Consider the following 22,973-nt stretch of genomic DNA (forward strand, 5'->3'; position numbering starts at 1 on the left):
AAACCCAGTTTTCTCCTTCGTTCATTGACGGACACAGCTCCATATCTTCTTGACCGATGGGACATCCCAAAGCAGTGTAAATATGAGGGGTGGGAATAACACAGCAAGAAAAAAAAAAACACACTTCCCAAAGGCTAAACATCACCAACCAGGCAAAACAAGAGCTCAACCAGGAACAACTGGAGCTCACCTGACAAAAATAACAGATGCATCCTCAAGAGGACTAAATCTCTCCAACAGCAGCCTGCAAAACCTTGCGGCCAAAAGAAGCATCCGCAGATGCCCACACATCCACCCTATAAAATTTTTGTGAAAGTGTGCACAGACGACCATGTGGCTGCTTTGCATACCTGCCTCACTGACGCCTGATGACAGAAGGCCCAGGAGGCACTAAGCGCCCTCATAGAATGCGCCTTAACAGGGAAAGTTGGATCCTGACTCTTAATGAAATATGCCTGCACCACCATCTGTCTGATTCATATGGAAATGAACGCAGCCAACGCGGCCATCATCTTACAGGGTCCATTCGTAAGGGCAAAGAGAATCTGAATTTCGGAATGACTCAGTCGCCACCAGGTACACCCTGATTGCCTCACACCAATTAATGTACACCCCCAGACTCGATGATAAATCTTCCTAAAAATAGATTTTCTAGCTTTTAACAACGTAGGAATAAACGATTCAGACCCCTCTATCCATCAACACCTGGCTTTCAATAGCCAGGCCATCAAAGCCAGTGACTGTAAAGCAGGATGGAAGGTCGTTCCTTGAGTTAAGAGATCTTCTCTGAGAGGGAGTTTCCAAGGGTCATCGGCAACAGCCATACTAGGTCTGCGTACCAGGACCTGTGAGGCTAGTCCGGTGCCACTAGGATGACTGGAACTCCTTTTGCCTCGATCCTTCGCAGAAGTCTCGGAAGAAGAGTCAGCGAAGGAAATGCGTACATTAGACCAGTGGTCCTCAACTCCGGTCCTCAGGGCCCACTAACAGGCCAGATTTTAAGTATTACCTTGGGGAGATGCAGACTAGAGTAATGCAATCACTGAGCAGCAAATGATATCACCTGGGATGTATTTCAGTTATCTTGCAAACCTGGCCTGTTAGTGGGCCCTGAGGACCAGGGTTGCGGACCAGGGCATTTGACGATATTGGCTCCAAGAAGCTATAAGTGGCGTCAGCCAAAGGATCCAGAGACCTTGTTATGAACCTCTGCACCTTCCTGTTGAGACAAGAGGCCAACAGGTCCACATAGGGAGTCGTCCACCTGAGGCACAGTTGATAAAATACCTCCTAGTGGAGAGACCATTCTCCCTGATCCACCTTCTGCCGACTGGTTATCCGCCACCCAATTTTCCACCCCTGGAATATGCACGGCAGAGTTGGCTGGAACAAAACGTTCTGCCCATCTTAGAATACCGGCTACTTCCCGGGCCGCTAAGGCACGTTTGGTGCCCCCTTGATGACTGACATATGCCACGGCCATGGAATTGTTTGACTGAATCCTGAACGGGCGCCTCTGCAGACGATGCATCCAATGAATTAGACAAAGCCTGATTGCCCCAATTTGCAGGATATTGATCGGCAGACTGGACTCCTCCCAAGTCCAAACCCCCTAAGCCGAATTCGTACCAAAGGCACCTCCCCCAACCGGAGAGGCTGGCATCCGTTGTGACCACCGTCCAAGTACAGGGGGGGGGGGGAAGGATTTTCCCTGTCGAAGCTCTGAAGAGCGGAGCCACCAGATCAGGGATCCCCTCGTACTTTGGCTCAACAGGATCAGATTGTCTAGAGCCTGTGGATTCTTGTTCCATTTGACAAGGATCTCCTTCTGTAGAGACCTGTTGTGGAACTGAGCAAATTGAATCACCTCGAAGGTGGAGACCATAAGGCCCAGCACTTGCATGCAAGTCCTGAGGGATGATCGCTGGTTGGATAACAGGAGCAGTGTCACATTCTGCAACTTCTTGAGTTTCACCTCCGGATGAAACACCAGGGCTAAGGTCATGTCCAGGGTCAGTCCCAGATAGTTCAGTTTTGTGGATGTAACTAGAACAGATTTTTAGAAATTCAGTTTATATCTAAACTCTTGCAAAGTTTGCACCGAAATGTTCAAATTGTCTTTCGGGGCATTCAGAGACTCTGCTTGCAGAAGGAAATCGTCCAGGTACCCCAGCCCTGCAATCCCCTTCTAACTCAGTAAAGCCAACAACGGGGAAAACACTTTTGTGAACCCCCGAGGAGTCGAGCCGAGACCAATGGGTAATGCCACAAATTGATAGTGCTCCTCACCCATGGCAAAGCGAAGGAAACACTGATGCCCGACATATATTGGGATATGAAGGTAAGCCTTCTTGATAGAGGCAAGGAAATCCCCTTGATGAAGGGATGCCACCACCATGCAAATGGATTCTATTCAAAATCTCTGAACCCACACAAAGCGGTTCAAAGCCTTGAGATCCAGAATGGGGCAGACCTTGCCTTCCTTCCTGTGAACAGTAAACAGGTATGAATTGAACCCCTGAAAGCATTCCGATTCAAGAACCAGTACAATGACCCCCTGTGAGAGCAGATCCTGTACCGCCCCAAGAAGTCCTTGTAGACGCCCTGTGGACAAATGCAGATTGGAAGGAAAGAACCTTGCCATAGGCAAGGACCGAAACTCGATCTTGTACCCCAACCGAATCAACTCGTGGACCCACTTGTCTTGAGTCCAAGAGGTCCATGGATCTGGAAAGAAGCAAAGACGTCCCCCCACCCCAAGAGGGCGCCCCTTCAGGGTAAAAGTGAGGTTGTCTGTGGTCACGGAGGGGCCCACTCTTGACTTACCCGGCTAGGGCCTTTCGGAAACCGCTGCGAGGTTACAGGTGGATTTTGATCCCTGGTCCTTAGATCCCGAAGGACAAAAGGACCGCTTATGTGCCGAGAAGAAAGAATGTTTGTGAGGAGTCTCTTTTCTCCTGGCAGACTGTGGAAGCAGAGTACTCTTCCCTCCTGTAAGACCCTTAATGATCTCCTCCATGGAACCCCCGAACAAGTGGTCTCCTACAAAGGGGAGATTAGTCTATATCTTCTTGGAAGCCTGGGCCGCAGACCAGTATTTCAGCCATATCATGCAGCGCAGTCACCACTGTCATGGGCACTATGCAGGATAGGGGGCCGCATGCAGAAAAGCATCACAGATACTGCAACCCCTGGACCAACTGGTCCGCCAACTCCGCAAGGTCAGTAGGTGGTTGTCCACCTTCCAAATCCTGGCGCAGGAGCTTAGCCCATTCTGTTAAGGTCTGTGAAACCAAGGTTATGGCAAACACTGGCCGCAGAATGGAACCGGCCATGGTGAAAAGGTATCGTACCAGATATTCAGCTCACTTGTAAAAAGGGTCCTTAAAGGACAGAGTCCTCCACCGGAAGGAGGGTAGCTTTATTCAACCTTTTCTTTAGCAGGGACTCTTCAAACTGATACCTGCTAGCAAAGCACTTAGGGACCCCGATAATGTGTTTATATATAATAAAGCTGATCTTTAATATATAATAAAGCTGTGGGACTGGCCTATTTATGGGCCTGTGTCAGAGCAGGAAGCCACACATGGCTCCCTCTGCACTAAGGACCAGGATCACTATTTTTTCTATTAAACAGTATGCCGAAACTTATATGTTACCAGGTGAGCAAATCTTCTTCCTTTACCGAAGTGTTGATCAGCTTTATTATATATATATATATTTTTTTCAAAATATATTGGCTCTTTTTACTTGTCCTATATTAGGATATACTCATGGGACATTCTTTGGTCTGGCAATCTAACTAAGCACCTTGACCATCTATTTCTATCTGGGTAATATATCTTTTGTCTGGATCACTTTTTTACCTCACAATTCTGATGTCTCTCTTCTTATCACCATCTGTTTAAGTGGTACAATATCTTTTCACACATCCTTTTCCCTCCCCCCCCCCTACTTCTGCACTTGTTTTACCCTAATTTTTGCCACATCTACTTTACGATTTTCACCATTTGCACTGAGGTGCCCATGATTTACTTTTTCCCTACACTTTATTAGCAACACTATATTGCTTTCTTATTTATTTAATTGCCAGCCCATTATCCCATTTCAAAAATAATAAACTTCGATACCTTATGATCAAGTACTGATCGTGTTCCCCATTTCTTTGTTTCTCCCTCCTCTGGTCTCCTGCATACCTATCTCGTAAGGAAATTGGATTTATTTCCCCTTCCTCTCCCAGTCCTTGCATCTCTGTCCTGGCTACTGGTCCAGTCCAGCACTCACCTCTTTGGGAGGGTCCCGGCTTTGGATCAGTTCTGACCATTGCCATGCCATTACTGTGCTATTCCTGGCACCATGGATGACTGTCACTTTCAACGGATGTCACCTTTCGTAAAATCAAAGGGTAAGCTTTTTGCTATGCAAAATGTAACCGATTCCATGACATCCCCATGTCCATCTAACTAATACATGATATATTTTTATCATTTATAACCAGTAGGATTATATGGTTTGGGTCCCTGAAGAAGCCAATTTAGAGGGTCTTTACCCCCCGGCGAAACATGTAGGACCTATATGATCCATACTCCTGCTATTCGTGTTTTACTTGTATTATTTTGTAATGTTATGTACATGTTTGGTTCTCCATGGTCTCAGTCAACTGTAATTATATTTGGAATAAAATCTTTTTTTACACAATGGTCCTTGATAAATTGTCTTTACCACCTTATCTATGCCTCCAAAGTCCCACACTCCTGGCTTGCGGTCCATGTACTCTTCTAGCCCCTTGGCTTGATTGTATATTGGATCTGCTCCCTGTCCAATTTTTATTTTTGAATTACGTTTTAGGGATGTGGAAATGATTTGTGGTTCAATGTGACCCGGTATTCCTTCATTTCTTTTTTCTTTCCCCGTGTTCTATTATGTTAAAAACAAACCATAAATAACCAGAGGCATTAATTTATGAAATGATAGTTTATTGTTACAAAAGTACCTTTTTAAAAGTATTTTATATCTCAGCTACACATTATGTACATTGAAAAGCTGTGAACAAAAGACAAGACACAGAAAAAAAACAAAAAAAAGCTTTATACATACATACATCCTGTTGCCTATTTACACATTGTGAATAATATATTCTCCTCTATAGATACACATAAGACATCTGCCTTAAATTGAACAACTTGCCACAGGCAGCGCTCTGAGGGTGGCTGCGGTGAGTCGCTGGTCACATTACATTATGGTGCTTTATATACTTTCCAGTCTTCTGTAGAGCAAGTATTGAGAAAAAAAAAAACTTGCCAGTGGATGGCCCTGCTTTCTCCCACTATAAGGAACTAATGTAAACTTGTATGTCAGAACACAAAAAATCAGGCACCAGCAGCAACTGAATCACAGATGCCTCATGAACCAACTAAGAGCCTATGATACCTTGCAGTACTTTTTCCTAAAAATAAATCCCAAGCCTCTTCCTACATGAAGGGGTCCCTGGCTCCTGATGTCCCTTGTAAACAGTATGGTGAGCTAGGATTATCACCATTATCTGCTCAAGCCAGAAAGCAAAATCTAATCAGTAGGGGTAAAAGTTCTGAGCAAAGGAAAACCAAGGTGCAGGAGGAAGGAACAATTGTGCTTTGTGTTACATTTGATGCATTGTCCAAAAGCTGAAATGCTGACCTTTACCGTGATTCATTGATCTAAGGCATTTGCAGTCATTTGGAAGCAGACTTTGATCACCACTGCTTCCATAAAACATATTCTGCATTAACACCTTAGTATATATATATATATAATTTTTTTTTTTTAACAGCTACATTTCAACACTACAATAAATGTGTCATGTGATGAGCTTTTTGCGTGTATATGTTCTGCTGATGCTACGCTTTGGAGGAGCACCGCTGAATGGGGAGTCATCAGGGTTAATGGACTGAAGTGCTGGTCTTTTCTGCTCTGGTGTACTTTGCTGGGACTCGCAATCTAAAATGCAGAAATTAAAAAAGAAAAAATAGATTTTACCAAAATGCATTATGTTAGCACCCAAGCTTCCTGTCACCGACAAAGATATACATTTACAGTCAATGGGATTGACTTACCAAAACTGGAGAGTACAAAATTTGGTGCAGCTGTGCATAGTAGCCAATCAGCTTACAGGTTTTTTTTTTTTTTTTTTTAATTAAACATGCTGAAGTTAGAAGGCGATTGGCTACCATGCACAGCTGCACCAGATTTTGCACTCTAGTTTTAGTAAAGCAACCCCATTGCATACTGAATTAAATACTTTACATTTGTAATGTACTGCTGATGCCTGGCCTGTCATTGGCTGAGATTTTTCTTTTCAGTAAATCTCCACAGAGAGAAAAAAAATGGGATTTTTGACGTACCGTAAAATCCATTTCTCTCATGGTAGTCCGAGAGAAATGGATTTTACGGTACGTCAAAAATCCCATTTTTCCTCTATGAAGGAAATTGCCTTGCATGCCTTGGATGTGGTGCGGGCAATTAGGGTGTACCTTGCAGCTACGGAGTCTTTCAGGAAGTCGGACTCTTTGTGCTCACAGATGGGACTCAAAGGGTTGTCTGCTTCCTCTGCGACCAACTACCGGATGGATCAGACAGTGATTCAGGCCTATTCCATCAAGGGTCAGGTCCCTCCTTTCCCTTGTTAAGGCGCACTCTACTCGGGCGCTTAGTGCCTCCTGGGCATTCTGTCAGGCGTCAGTGACGCAGGTTTGCAAGGTGACCACCTGGTCGTCGGTGCACACTTTCACAGTTTTTTTATAAAGTGGATGTGTTGGCATCTGCAGATGCTTCTTTTGGCTGCAAGGTTTTGCAGGCTGCCGTTTAGAGGACCTGATCCTCTTTGTGGATGCATTGTTTTTTTCAGGTGGGCTCCAGCTGTTTTGGTTGAGCTCTCGTTGTCTGGGTGGCTACTGTTTAGCCTTGGGAATTTTTTTGCTGTTCCTACCCCCTCATGTTTAACACTGCTTTGAGACGTCCCAATTGTTATGAAGATCTGAAGGTGTGTCCGTCAATGAACAAAAGAGAAAATGGGATTTTTGACTTACCGTAAAATCCATTTCTCTGATGTTCGTAGAGGGACACAGCACCCACCCCCCTCTGTGGAGTCGTAATTTTCCGACACTGCTTGTAACTAAACTGAGTGCCTACAGCAGAGAGAGGGAGTATATCTCCTGGAACTGCCCATGGGCGTAGCCAGACTTTTTCTGCCTAGCTTCCTACTCCTGTAGGGGTCAGTATAACCCAAACGTTTATGGAGATCTGAAGCGGTGTCCGCCAATAAAAGAAAGGAAAATATAATTTAGCTAAAAATACGTTTTATCACACCATCTATCCACTTTAGCAGACTGTGTACAGAGCTTTATGTTATTTTGAGTATAGGTGGCTGGGGCGACTTGTCGCGCTCTATTCAGTGAAATGGAACCATTCTAAATCGGAGCAACTCAAGTCGCTCCAACTTAAAAAAAAGGTTCCTACACTACTTGGGGGCGACTTCAGAGTCGGGTGACTTTGAGGTTGCCGCCCCAGAGTGAACTGAGCCTAAGCAATGTGCCAGTTTTTAATCCCTGCTTCGCAGGGAGAAAAAACAAAACTGGAACATTGCTGCTGTCAGTAGAGAGCCCTGTGATATTTACCTACACAGGGCTCTCTTCAGTCATTCGCTCAGCCAATCAGAGCTTTCCGGTCATAAATCATTGGCTGGGACCTGCTGATCGGCTTGTGCGTTTTTAATTGAATCTGATACGCATGACGTGGGAACCAAACTGTCTTTCTATGGAAATGGTTCACATATCTGCAGTGCAGCGGCAGTGCAAATTCAGTGTGAATTTAAAAAGTCTTATGCATTTTTGGAGAAATTCGATGCAGTCCGATGCAAATTCCAGGACCATTGCCCTCTATGGGAATGCTTCTGAATCGCACATGTCATTTGTTTTGAACACGAAGTGATAAAAAAAAAAAAAACAGCGTAGGAGGACCATTTTTACATTATATACATATACAGATTCCCACAAACTAAATTATTTACCTGAGCAGTTTATCATTTCTAATACTGTTATGTGCAGTTCTAACTGCTGTAACATTATTGCACAAGAAGTTCCTGCTTCCATAAACATTTTGTTGAAGCCAGAAAGACATTAAGCAGCTCTATATAAAAAACAAATGGTACAATTTCATTCATTAAGATCTCACCTTGCATCTTTCTCTTAGAAGATGGCGTTTTTCCTTTAAACAGCATTGGTGACTGAGTAAGTGAAAACAGCCCACTTGCAGATAAGGAGTTTTTTGGTACCTTTGCTGGTGGTGTGATGACTGCAAAAGAAACGCAATTCGTTAATTTCTGAATATTGGAGCGGAATGCAATTTTTTTTTTAACCACTTCAATACTGGCCACTTTCACCCCTTCCTGCCCAGGCCAATATTCAGCTTTCAGTACGGTCGCACTTTGAATGACAATTGTGCGGTCATGCAACCCTGTACCCATAAGAAATTTTGATAATTTTGTTCACACAACTAAGGCTCCATGTACACGGGACGCTGGAAATGGCCGTTTAGGAGCAGTTGGGCGTTTTTTTCAGAAGTCCCTGAACGCAGCTCCATGTTATCTTATCTGTCCATGTACACATGGTCGTTTACAGTCATTTGCAGGCAGTTGCGTTCAGGGACTTTTTTTAGAACGCAATTATATTGCGTTTCTAACGTGTGTTTCCCGACGTTTCAAACGCAGAAACGCGGCCGAACGTGACTAAACATGACTGAACGTGATGAACCTACGTTCAGCCACGTTATACGTTTTTTTTTCTTCCATTCAAAATCAATGGTTCCCTATGGGAGCCTATTGATTTGAATGGAAGGCGCACCGCAAGTCGGATCAGGATGATCCGACTTGCGGCGCGACCTGCACTGTGAGAATCTTGAGGGGGAACTCCACCCAAAAATGGGAAAAAAATTGCGTGGGGTTCCCCCCAGGTTCCAAACCAGGCCCTTCGGGTCCGGCATGGAATTTGAGGGTAGCCCCACGCCGAAAAAACAGCGTGGGGTCCCCCCCAAAATCCATACCAGACCCTTATCCGAGCATGCAGCCCGGCAGGCCAGGAAAGGGGAGGGGACGAGCGAGCGGCCCCACCCCCCCTGGACCACACCAGGCCACATGCCCTCAACATGGGGGGGGTGTTGGTGCTTTGGGGCAGGGGGAGCTCTGCACCCCCCACCTCAAAGCACCTTGCCCCCATGTTGATGAGGACAAGGGCCTCATCCCCACAACCCTGGCCGGTGGTTGTGGGGGTCTGCGGGCAGGGGGCTCATCGGAATCTGGAAGCCCCCTTTAACAAGGGGCCCCCCAGATCCCGGACCCCCTCCCTATGTGAATGGGTACTCATTCACCACATAAAAGGCAGACATAAAAGGCAGTGTATGGAAATAAGTTTTATTAAAAATCTTCATCCGGCTCTTCTTGTCTTCTCCTCTCCGGGGTCTTCTGCTCTTTTGCTGTCCCCTCTCCAAGGTCTTCTGCTGTCCTCTCTTCTTTTCTTCTCTACTCCGGGGTCTTCTGCTCTTTTGCTGTCCCTCTTCTGCTGTCCTCTCTTCTTTTCTTCTCCTCTCCGGGGTCTTCTGCTCTTTTGCTGTTGGCTGTCGGCTGTCGGCTCTTCTTCCTCCGACGACGTCTCCTTGATTATGACGATCTCCGGTCTCTGCAGCTTGTTATATAGCCATTAGGGCGTGGCCACGATGACGTCATCGGGAGGCCCCGCCCCTCCCGATGACGTCATCGTGGCCACGCCCTAATGGCTATATAACAAGCTGCAGAGACCGGAGATCGTCATAATCAAGGAGACGTCGTCGGAGGAGGACCGGAGGAAGAAGAGCCGACAGCCGACAGCCAACAGCAAAAGAGTAGAAGACCCCAGAGAGGAGAAGACCCCGGAGAGGAGAAGAAAAGAAGAGAGGACAGCAGAAGAGGGACAGCAAAAGAGCAGAAGACCCCGGAGTAGAGAAGAAAAGAAGAGAGGACAGCAGAAGAGGGGACAGCAGAAGACCCTGGAGAGGGGACAGCAAAAGAGCAGAAGACCCCGGAGAGGAGAAGACCCCGGAGAGGAGAAGACAAGAAGAGCCGGATGAAGATTTTTAATAAAACTTTCCAAAACGTCTCCTGTCGTTATTTCCATACACTGCCTTTTATGTGGTGAATGTGTAGGGGTACAGTGTACCCCATACCCATTCACATAGGGAGGGGGTCCGGGATCTGGGGGGCCCCTTGTTAAAGGGGGCTTCCAGATTCCGATGAGCCCCCTGCCCGCAGACCCCCACAACCACCGGCCAGGGTTGTGGGGATGAGGCCCTTGTCCTCATCAACATGGGGGCAAGGTGCTTTGAGGTGGGGGGTGCAGAGCTCCCCCTGCCCCAAAGCACCAACACCCCCCCCATGTTGAGGGCATGTGGCCTGGTGTGGTCCAGGGGGGGTGGGGCCGCTCGCTCGTCCCCTCCCCTTTCCTGGCCTGCCGGGCTGCATGCTCGGATAAGGGTCTGGTATGGATTTTGGGGGGGACCCCACGCCGTTTTTTCGGCGTGGGGCTACCCTCAAATTCCATGCCGGACCCGAAGGGCCTGGTTTGGAACCTGGGGGGGAACCCCACGCAATTTTTTTCCCATTTTTGGGTGGAGTTCCCCCTCAAGATTCTCACAGTGCAGGTCGCGCCGCAAGTCGGATCATCCTGATCTGACTTGCGGTGCGCCTTCCATTCAAATCAATAGGCTCCCATAGGGAACCATTGATTTTGAATGGAGGCAGAAAAACGCTGCTAAAAGCAACGTGGCCAAACGTGCAATAACGCAAATGGAAAAAGCTACTGAAAGCACGTTTAACAGCTGCTTTTTCCCGGCGTCAGAAATAGCTTTGCAGGACGTTTTTTCTAACGTCCCGTGTACATGGAGCCTAAAGGTTTCTTTTGGTGGAATTTATTCACCACTGGTATTTTTAATTTTTTTTTTTGCTAAATAAAATAACCTAAAAGACCAAAAATATTTGAAACAAAACACGTTTTTCGTTGTTTTTGTAATTGTAAATTTTTTTTGCAAATTCATATTAGCTCTTCACACATTTAGGCCAGAACGTATTATGCTACATTTCTTTGGTGAAAATAACACAAATCAGTGTATAATATTTAGTCTGAAGGAAAGTTAGAGAGTCCACAAACTGATATATACAGGTGCTGCTCATAAAACTTGAACAAAAAGTTAATTTCTGTAATTCAATTCAAAAAGTGAAACTCATTTTATATAGATGTGTACTATACAGAGTGATATATTTCAAACATTTTTCTTTTAATCTTGAGGATTATGGCTTACAGCTAGTGAAAACACCTCAGCAGTGTCACAGGCTGATCGCCTCCATGTCATGCCGCATTGATGCAATAATTCATTCAAAAGGAGCCCCGACCAAGTATGGAGTGCATACTATACTATACATGCTTTTAAGTAAACCCAACAATTTCTGTATTAAAAATGCTTTTTTTTTTTATTGGTCTTGTGTAATATTCTAATTTTCTGAGATAATGAATTTTGGGTTTTCACTAGCTGTAAGCCATAGTCCTCAAAATCAAAAGAAAAATTCTTGAAATATATCACTTTATGTGTAACGCATCACGGTAATTTTTTGATGATATTCAAATTTTCTGAGATGCACCTGTATCTATCTATCCACAATATCTCAGAAGAGTGTGTACACCCCTTACATTTTTATAAATATGTTATTATATCATGTGACAACACTGAAGAAACGTTTGTAAATATATTATATCTTCATGTGACAACACTGAAGAAATGACACTTTGCTACAATGTAAAGTAGTGAGTGTACAGCTTGTATAACAGTGTACATTTGCTGTCCCCTCAAAATAACTCAACACACAGCCATTAATGTCTAAAATGCTGGCAAAAAAAGTGAGTACACCCCTAAGTGAAAATGATCAAAATTGGGCCCAAAGTGTCAATATTTTGTGTGGCTGCCATTATTTTCCAGCACTGCCTTAACCCTGTTGGGTATGGAGTCTACCAGAGCTTCACAGGCTGCCACTGGAGTCCTCTTCCACCCCTCCATGATGACATCATGGAGCTGGTGGATGTTAAGGCCCGTAAAATTTCGTCCGAAGGACGATCTGCCGATTTTCGGATTGTTAGTATAGTGCTTTCAACAGCCAATTATGAATTTTAGGACGACAAAAACTGGATGTGGACTATAAAAATTTTATCGCACGTGAACACAACGTCCAATTTTCGTTTAATTAGTAGTTTTCGTCTGAACAAAAATTGAAAGAAAGACTATGCCTAGTCCATGCTCAGAATCGAAAGAACACATACAAAACAATTAAACACATGACATCACTTCTGAAGTAGAATTCTGTTGTACGGGAATTTTCGTATGAAAGTAACCTCTTCACTTTTAATATGAGACCTGCATGCAACAAAAAACGGACGAAAGATCGCCCCATAATCTGATCGTGTGTACGAGGCTTTAGAGATCTTGTGCTCCTCCACCTTCCGTTTGAGGATGCCCCACAGATGCTCAATAGGATTTAGGTCTGGAGACCTGCTTGACCAGTCCATCACCTTTACCCTCAGCTTCTTTAGCAAGGCAGTGGTCGTCTTGGAGGTGTTAGGGCTCATTCTGTTGGAATGCTGCCCTGCGGCCCAGTCTCCGAAGGGAGGGGATCATGCTCTGCTTCAGTATGTCACAATACATGTTGTCATTCATGGTTCCCTCAAAGAACTGTAGCTCCCCAGTTCTGGCAGCACTCACTCTTCTGGGACGACAGCCATGCAGACCAATTTGATGCAGTGTGAGGTGTATGGTCTGAGCACTGAAAGGCATTCATATGCCTATTTCTCAAAGACAACCTATATATAGGACGTTGAGCACGTGAACTCAACTTTTTTGGTCGACCATAGCGAGGCCTGTTCTGAGTGGAACCTGCCCTGTTAAACCGCTGTTTGGCCTTGGCCACTGTGCCGCAGCTCAGTTTCAGGGTTTTGGCAATCTTCTTATAGCCTTCACCATTTTTATGTAGAGCAACAATTCTTTTTTTCAGATCCTCAGAGTTCTTTGCCATGAGGTAGCATGTTGAACTTACAGTGACCAGTATGAGAGAGTGAGAGTGATAACCCCAAATTTAACACACCTGCTCCACATTCACACCTGAGACCTTGTAACACCAAACAGTCATATGACACCAGGGAAGGAAAATGGCTAATTGGGCCCAATTTGGACATATTCACTTAGGATGTACTCACTTTTGTTGTCAGCAGTTTAGACAGACAGTAATGGCTGTGTGATGAGTTATTTTAAGGGGACAGCTGTATACAAGCTGTACACTCACTACTTTACATTGCCGCAAAGTGACATTTCTTCAGTGTTGTCACATGGAGAAAAAAAATAAGATTTTTGTAAGATCTTACCGTAAAATTTTTTCTCTGATGTCTATTGACAGACGCGGCCTCATCTCCATGAGCTGAGTTTATGCTCCTCCCATCAGTAGTCTAGGCAGGAAAAATTGAATACACACACCCAGGGGGCTGTCCCAGGCATAAACCCCCACTGCACAACCCATCAGTTTAGTTTAAAAGCAGTAAAGACATCAGAACCAACCCCAAACAGAGGTCGATGGACATCAGAGAAAAAAAGATTTTTGTAAGATCTTACCGTAAAGTCCATCGACAGACGCAGCCTCATCTCCATGAGCTGAGTGGGACATCCCAAAGCAGTATAGGCATGAGGGGTTGGAAAACGCAACCAGACAGTAATGTCAACTCCGAAAGGCTAAACGTAGCCAACCTGGCAACATGGAGCTCAACCAAACAACAACAGGAGCTCGCCCAGGTAAAAGACCTCGAAGAGAAGTACAAACATTCTCTTATGAAACAGCAGCCTGCAAAACCTTGCAGCCAAAAGAGGCATCCGAAGATGCCAACAAATCCACCTTGTAAAATTTTGTAAAGGTGTGCACAGACGACCAAGTCGCTGCCTTACAAACTTGTACAACAGAGGCCTGATGGCGAAAAGCCCAAGAGGCACTCGGCACTCTAGTAAAATGCCCCTTCACAGGGAAAGGAGGAACCGGACCCTTGGTTGAATAAGCCTGAACCACAGTCTGCCTGATCCATCTCGAAATGGTCGCAGCGGACGCAGCCAAACCTTTGCGAGGACCGTCTGGAAGGATAAAGAGTCCGACTTCCTGAAGGACTCAGTAGAGTGCAAGGCAAGTTCCTTGTAATGTTTAGGCTTAGGACATAAGGAAACAATGTCTTCATTCAGGTGGAAATCCGACACCACGTTAGGAAGAAAAGACGGATTAGGTCAGAGGACCACCAAATAAGGCGAACGACAGGACGCCGCCAACTCTGCAGGCAGAAGTGATAGCCACTAGGAAGGCAACCTTTTGCGAAAAAGAAAGCAGCAAAATCTCCCAAATATTTTCAAAAGCAGGCCTTTGAAGGACAAAACCAGATTAAGATCCCACAGAGATAACGGGGATCCCCTCGGAGGGGCCAGATGACGCACACCCTGAATGAAGGTGCGAATCAAACTATGAGAAGCCAACGGACGTTTAAAGTAAATAGCCAAGGCCGACACCTGGCCCTTGATAGTCCCCCAACGTTAAGCGCTGCTCAACCCCCTTTTGCAAAAAGGCCAGAACCGTAGCAAGAGAAAACTAGCAAGGGTGCAGCTGCAGCGATTCACACCATGAAATGTACGATTTTCACCTACGATGAAAGCTCTTCCTAGAGGTAGATTTCCTGGCCTTCAAAGGGTAGATATCACCGAATTACCCCTCAACACCTTGCTTTCAACAGCCAAGCCGTTAAAGCCAGCGACCGTAAAGCAGGATGGAAGATCGGTACTTGAGACAGAAGACCTTTCCACAGAGGAAGACGCCATGGAGGACGACCATTTTTACCAGTTCTGCATACCAAGACCGCAGAGGCCAGTCTGGAGCCACCAGAATGCCTTCCAATGCCACCCCTTGTGTTCCGCCCATACCAGAATCTCGTCCACCTCCTTGGCTGCCAGGGTACTCCTGGTGCCCCCTTGATGATTGATGCAAGCCATGGCGGTGGCATTGTCCGACTGGACCAGAACCAGAGAGTCGTGTAGCTGACTCATCCAGTAAAGCAGGCAGGGCTTGATCGCTCTCAGCTCCAGAATACGGATTGGCAAGGAAGACTCTTCTGGCATCCAAGTCCCCGGGGCACAGAGCTTCCCCAGCACTCCACCCCAGCCTGACAGGCTGGCATCCGTGGTGACCGCCGTCCAAAACACCAGCAGGAAGGACTGGTCTTGGCACAGAACAGGTGACTGGAGCCACCAAGAGAGCCAACTTGGTGAGATGGCTCAACCGAATCTTCCAGTCAATCGTCTGGTCCAATGAATGACTGTTCCATTTTGACAGAATCTCTTTTTGCAACTGTCTCGTGTGGGACTGAGAAAACAGGACTGCTTTGAAGGTCGAGACCATCAGACCCAGGGCCCCCATGCAAGCCCGCAAGGAGGACTGATCAGCCTCCATTAGTAACCGGACCACCCTTTGCAACTTCTGAAGCTCGTCCAAGGGAAGGAGCAGAGTCAGAGGATCAGCCCCAGATAGATGACCTGCACAGATGGAGTCAGGACGAGACCAAAGGGTAACGCCATGAATTGAAAATGCTCTTCTGCCACCACGAAGTGGAGGAATCGCTGATGTTCCTTTGAATATGGGCACATGGAGATATGCATCTTTGAGATCGATGGACGCCAGAAAATCCCTCTACCAACCGAATGGACTCCATTCGAAAATTCTGCACCTGCACAAAGCGATTCAGAGCATTGGGGTCCAGGATCAGACGCACATTGCCCACCTTTCTGGGCACAGTGAACAGGTTTGAATAGAAACCTTGAGAGCATTCCTGTAGGGGAATCGGCACAATCACCCCTCTAGCCAGGAGATCTCGCACAGCCTCCTACAGATCCTTCAAACGCTCTGGAGATAGGTGAAGATTCGACTGAAAAAAACTGTCCCCTGGTCGGGACCAAAATTCCATCTGGTACCCGGAACAAAGCAGTTTGCGAACCCAATCGTGCAGAAGGAAGTCCAGGGTTCCCTAAGGAAGCGCAGACGCCCCCCCCTCTAAGATAGGTGAGGGCACCCCCCTTTATGCTGAAGAGGACTTGTCTGCGGCACTGGACTAACCAACCTTGGTCTTGCTCCAGAGTTTCTTAGCACATCCAGAAGTTTTGAATGGCTTACCTTTTTCTTGCACCCCGGAGGAACGAAACAACAGTTTGACAGCAGAAAAGGAGGGACCCCGCTTAGGACGGGGTGTCTTACCCTTGGAAGATTGAGGAAGAAGTATTTTTCCCGCCTGTCAGGCCCTTGATCAACTCATCCAATGAGTTGCCAAACAACCTGTCTCCCAGAAAGGGGAGATCAGCTAAGGCTTTTTTAGAAGCTTGGTCAGCCGCCCAGCTCTTCAACCAAACCTTGCCCCTTAAAACAATGCCCATGGCCGAAACCCTGGCAACCAGGGGAACCACATCACACAGGAACACCAGAGCCTGGATCACCTGATCCAACAGTTCCAGCTGTTCCAGAGGAACCTTCTCAGGTCCAAAGACTCCCGTAAACCCGCTAATCCATTCCGTCACCGTCTGTGAGACTAGCACAGACACAAAAACCGGTTTCAAAATGGAACCTGCCAACACGTGAAGATGGTGGGAAAGTGATTCTACCCGCCTGTCCACTGGATCCATAAAAAACCAGGGAATCCTCCAAAGGCACAAGGATAGATGTGCTTAATCTGGAAACAGGATGGTCCACTTTAGGTGGCACCGTTCAATGATTGGAAACTTTTTCAGCAAAAGTATACCAGCGCTTAAAGCGTTTTGGCACCACTAACACGTGCTTAATACGCCGCCAGTGGTCATTCACAATATCGGGAAAGGTTTCTGGACAAGGAAAAACCCTGTCAGCTTTTGGAGACTTCTGGGATCCAAAGACCACCCGTGTCCCTGCCGGCGTGGGCTCAACCAATTTTAAAGTATCCCGCACTGAAATAATCAGGGCTTCCACTAAAGCGCGTTCCTCTTCATCATCTGACTGCGAGGACAACGACCCCTCAGGAAGGGGAGCATACGGGGCAACCACATCAGCCTCTGAATCAGAGGACACCTCTCTAGATGGAGAAGGCAGCGGCCGTTTTAGGCTATCAACCTTTCATGACTAAAACTTTAGGGTTTCCAGGGCAGCTGAAATCGCAGCCAGCGACTGCGATCCGGACTGTCTGGGAGTCGCATAGAGTGGGTCTGAGGGTGATATTCCAGTTTGGGACTCCATAGTGAAAATCGAAAAAACGGAGTACTGTAGCTTTAAGAGAGTCAATCGCGGTATCCACCACCGATCGCAGCAGTCTGCAGGGAACCCCTGACAGCAGAAAGTGCAAGGAAATGCCTGCAGGGATCCCCAATACTGTACCACCTCAGACACACGTCCTCCTGGATCTTCCACAGCATGGAGAGAAAGGCAGGAAGTGACCTTGGCTCAGCAGCAGGAAATGAACACACAGGAAGTGATGTCGTCTGATAAGGATACACTGCCAAGTATAGCACCAGGGCTACACAAAGATGGATGCCCATACAAAACAATAGGAAGCTGCAGGGAAAATGGTTGCCCCATACAAGTCTATGAGGAAAAAAATTCCACTGCCTACACCTAAGATGGCGGCGCCCCCGGCGGCTAGGGACCGACACATGAAGGCCTCAGGACCCACAACAGGGACCAGCAAGACCAAGGTACTATGTTTTCCACCCCCCCGAGCACTTCAGACACGCAGCCCCCGCAGGGACAGGGAGAGGGAAGGACACACAGACCAGGCAGCGGGCAGACCAGGGGGATCTCTTGGGAGGCACAAATCCCATTATCACCAGGGGAGGGCATACAATCCCCCCAAGGCCAGCAGGGGCAAGGGGGGCGCAGTTACTCACCATACCATGGCCTGGGTGGGCTCTGCTTCGGGCAGACTGCCTCCCACCCGAAGTAGGTGTGCTGCCAGCCAAGGGGGTACGCTGTGACTCAGGGCATTCCAGGTCGTTGCGTCCCAGCGAGGCATCCGCTCGCAGGCTCGTCCCCCTCCGGACAAGGGGGCACTGTCGTGGCTAGGCCTAGGTCGGAAACTTTAACCTGCTCACACTCGTAGGCCAGATTGGGTGGGACCATAAGGATCTAGATTATCCAGTACGAAGCCCCAGCCGGCATCATTGCTTGTAGATCACCAGGAAAATTCTTCCCTGAACACTAACTAGCAAGTGAGTAAAGAGAAATAAAAGAAAATATTCTGAAAAGTATATTTAAAAAAAAAAACAAAACAAAAAAAACAGACTGGAGTCCCAGCAGGAAACCTAGGTCTACTCCTTCTCTAGGCAGAAAACAAACTCATGTGCTGGGTTGTGCAGTGGGGGTTTATGCCTGGAGGGACAGCCCCCCTGGGCGTGTGCATTCAAATTTTCCTGCCTAGACTACTCCTGATGGGAGGAGAATAAACCCACTCAGGTCATGGAGATGAGGCTGCGTCTGGCGATGGACGATAGAGGAATAAATATTTACAAAAATGTGATGGGTGTACTCACTTTTGTGAGATACTGTATATAGCTATCTATAGCTCTGTTATATATATTTAAAAAAAAAAAAAAAAAAAAAATCGATCAATACTGCTGTACTGACGGCCTATCTCATTTCTTGAGGCCCTGAAATGCCAGGACAGTACAAATAGTTCCCCTTTGTGGAAAGTAGACAGACCAAGGTATTTAGTAAGAGGCACGTCAAATTTGTCATAAATTTTTGGGGGAAAAAAAAAAAAAAAAATGTTCACAATTTATTCTTACATACCGTCACCAGTGCAGTACAGCATCATCGAAAAACTGGTGTGGCGGGGATCAGGGACACTGACTGTTACATAGGTTAGTGAGGTTGAAGACAGACATCAGTCCACCCAGTTCAACCTATGATGTGTGTGTGTGTGTGTGTTTGCTTTTAATCGTACATTGTATACCCCTGTATGTTGTGATCTCTAAGGTGCCCATCTAATAGTTTTTTTAAACTATCAATGCTCCCTGCTGATATGACTGCTTGTGGAAGAGAATTCCACATCCTTACCGCTCTTACAGTGAAGAACCCCTTACGCATTTTAAGGTTAAACCGCCTTTCCTCTAGTTTTAGTGAGTGGCCACGTGTCTTATTGTATTCCCTTACTCTGAATAGTTTGTTCCTTATGCTAGGGTCGCCAGTACAGTATTTGTACATTGATATCATATCCCCCCTCAATCGTCTTTTCTCCAGAGAGAATAGGTTCAGTGCTTGTAGTCTTTCCTCATAACTGATGTCCTCCATTCCCCTAATTATTTTTGTTGCCCTTCTCTGGACTCTTTCCCAATTCCAGCACATCCTTCCTGAGGACCGGTGCCCAGAACTGGACAGCATACTCCAGATGTGGCCGGACCAGAGTCTTGTAGAGCGGGAGAATAATCTCTTTATTTCTGGAGTGAATCCCCTTTTTTATACATCCCAGTATTCTGTTGGCTTTGCTTGCAGCTGCTTGGCATTGCATGCCACTGCCAAGCCTGTTGTCTACCAGTACCCCCAAATCTTTTTCCATCCTAGACTCCCCCAGAGGTTCCCCCCCTATTGAGTAGCTTGCTTTCTGGTTTCTGGCCCCCAAGTGCATTACTTTACATTTTCCAACATTAAACCTCATCTGCCATGTAGTTGCCCACCCCGTTATTTTGTTCAGGTCCGCTTGTAAGGTTTCCACATCCTGCATAGAAGATATTGGCATGCTTAGTTTAGTATCATCCGCAAATACTGAGATTGTACTAGATATCCCCTCTAGATCATTTATGAATAAATTAAAACAGGATTGGTCCCAGGACAGAACCCTGGGGGACCCCACTTTCCACACCCGCCCAGTCCGAGTACTCCCCATTAATCATCACCCTCTGGACTCTCCCCTGGAGCCAGTTCTCTATCCAGGTACTCACCTTATGGTCCATACCTACCTTCCTTAGTTTGTACAGTAAGCGTTTGTGGGGAACGGTGTCAAAGGCCTTTGCAGAGTCCAGATACACCACATCCACAGGCTTACCTTTATCTAGGTGGCAGCTCACTTCATCGTAGAAGGTAAGTAGATTTTTCATAAATCCATGCTGATTACTACTAATAACGGAATTTTTGTAAAATCTTACCTGTAAAACTCCTTTCTCTGAGTCCTCCGACAGTCGCCGCCTCTTCATATTCGTCACAATGGGGTTATGACCTTTGCTCCGTAGGAGTAGCTAGGCAACAGAATATGTCAATATTAAGGCTTTTAACATATCCCACCCCAGGGGGTGGTCCCCTCAGTCAATACCCTCCTACTTCCTGTATCCATACCTCAGTTTCAGTGGAATAGCAGTAGAGTATACAACCAAACCCCAAAAGAGGGGCGGGGGCGGCGACTGTCGGAGGACTCAGAGAAAGGAATTTTACAGGTAAGATTTTACAAAAATTCCGTTTTCTCTTACGTCCTCCGACAGTCGCCGCCTCTTCATATTCGTCACAATGGGGACGTCCCAAAGCAGTGCAAACATGAGGGGTGGGAAACGCAGTCGCGCCCGAAGGCAATGCCGTCTCCACATCAGAGAAAGGAACCTTACCAAGGGAAGGAAACCAGCTGGGCAGCATGAAAAAAAGGTGCTCAACAGGAACAACCACCCAGGAAAAAAATAACCTAGGGATAAAATTATATCCCAAACAGCCAAGGGCCCAAAACAAGGGACCCTAAGGAACTGCCGCACTAAGAACCTTGCGGCCAAAGGAAGCATCAGCCGATGCCTGAACATCCACCTTGTAGAACTTCGTGAAGGTGTGAACGGACGACCAAGTCGCCGCCTTACACAACTGGGCCACAGAAGCCCGATGATGACAGGCCCAAGACGTACTCAGAGACCTGGTAGAGTGCGCCCTCACAGGCATAGGAGGAACTTTTCCCTTCAAAGCATATGCCTGTTCAATGGTCTGTCTGATCCATTTGGCGATGGTAGAAGCCGACGCCGCCATGCCCTTCCGAGGACCCTCTGGAAGGACAAATAAGGAATCCGACTTGCGAAAGGATTCAGTCGAATTCAGGTAAACCCTGATCGCCCGAACATCCAGGGAGTGCAAATCCACCTCCTTCGGATGCTTGGGCTTCGCGCAGAGCGAAGGTAGGACAATATCCTCATTGAGGTGAAAATCCGAAATCCTCTTCGGAAGAAAAGGATTAGGTCGCAAGACCACCTTATCCAAGTGAACGACCAGATACGGAGACCTGCAGGACAAAGCTGCCAGCTCCGACACTCGGCGAGCCGAAGTGATCGCCACCAAAAAAGCAACCTTCTTGGACAACGAGATCTTTCTGATCTGTTCAAAGGGAGCATGTTGTAACACGGACAGAACAAGATTCAAGTCCCAAGGAGGCAGGGGTTCCCTCCTAGGAGGGACCAGATGTCGCACCCCTTGGACAAAAGTGCTAACCAAGGAGTTAGATGCCACATGACGTTGAAAAAGAACGGCCAATGCAGACACCTGACCCTTGATCGTAGCCAGCGCCAAACGCTGGTCAACACCCGTTTGAAGGAAGGACAACACCCTAGACACCGAGTACGTGCGAGGGGAATGCCCCCTGGACTCACACCAGGCAAAATAGGCCTTCCAAGTACGGTAATAGACCTTCCCCGAGGAAGACTTCCTCGCGTTGATCAAAGTGTGAATGACCTCAGGGGAGAGACCCCTATCCTACAGGACCTCGGTTTCAACAGCCAGGCCGTCAAAGCCAGCGACTGTAAAGCAGGATGGAATATCGGTCCTTGAGACAGGAGATCTTCTCGAAGAGGCAGACGCCACGGGGCGTCGACCGCCAGATTCACGAGGTCTGCGTACCAGGACCGGCGAGGCCAGTCCGGTGCCACAAGAATCACCGTGTGCGTTTCCGAGTTCAACCTGCGAAGGAACCTGGACAGCAGTTGAATCGGTGGGAATGCGTACAGCAGTCGGTACTGATGCCACGGAGCTACCAACGCGTCTGCCCGAGGATCGCGTGTCCGCGCCACGAACCTTTTCACCTTGTTGTTCAGACGAGACGCGAACAGGTCCACATCTGGCAGACTCCACTTCGCGTACAACATCTGGAAGACATCCGGGTGAAGTGACCATTCCCCCTGGTCCAGCGACTCAGATAATCCGCCTGCCAGTTCTCCACCCCCGGAATGTGAACTGCCGTTATCGCTGGGACGAGTGTCTCGGCCCAAGACAGAATGTCGGCCACCTCCCGAGCCACCCGGGCACTCCTGGTGCCCCCTTGATGGTTGATGTAGGCCACCGCTGTGGCATTGTCCGTCTGCCCCCGAACCGGACGGCCCTGCAGCCTGTCCGTCCAACGTCGAAGGCAGAGATTTACCGCTCGTAGTTCCAGAATGTTGATCGGAAGGGAGGATTCCTCCACCGACCAAGTTCCCTGGGCGGATCCTAACTGGCGTGGGGAACCCGCACAAGCGATCAAGCCACTGCACATGGGACAGGGAGAGTCGCAGCCAGGACGCAGGAGAACTGCGGAGCGATACCGCAAGGCGTCCAGTGAGATAGCCACCTCACCATAGCATCCCTGCAGCGAACAGGGATGGGTCGTTCATTATGCCAGGAAAAATACCTGACTGAACGCTCGATGGCAGGCTGGGAAGCCACTGACCCACAACCTGCGACCAGGGGGGTCAGCCCGAGACCCAGCCCGCATGATCCTCTTCATCAGAAGGACTAACTAATGCTGACAAAAGTAACAGCTAAGTAAAGAGAGAAAAAAACTCAAATAAAATCAAAAAAAGAGAAAAGGCTGAGACAAAATGCCCCAGCATTGAGACATCCAGCT

General features: G+C 47.3%; 1 protein-coding gene across 1 annotated transcript in view; it reads right to left on the reverse strand.

Moving 5' to 3' along the window:
* Positions 1-5,797: 5,797 nt before the first annotated feature.
* TICRR (TOPBP1 interacting checkpoint and replication regulator) overlaps positions 5,798-22,973 on the reverse strand; it is a 120,256-nt gene continuing 103,080 nt past the window's right edge. The window contains exons 21-22 of the mRNA XM_082255118.1: positions 8,209-8,328; positions 5,798-5,976 (exon numbers count right to left, since the gene is read on the reverse strand). Coding sequence (XP_082111244.1) covers positions 5,837-5,976; positions 8,209-8,328 — 260 coding nt within the window. The 3' untranslated portion in view covers positions 5,798-5,836. The remainder of the gene's footprint in view (positions 5,977-8,208; positions 8,329-22,973) is intronic.

This window comes from Pelophylax lessonae (genome assembly GCF_965119305.1).
Source record: "Pelophylax lessonae genome assembly, chromosome: 4".
NCBI classification, from domain to species: Eukaryota; Metazoa; Chordata; class Amphibia; order Anura; family Ranidae; genus Pelophylax; species Pelophylax lessonae.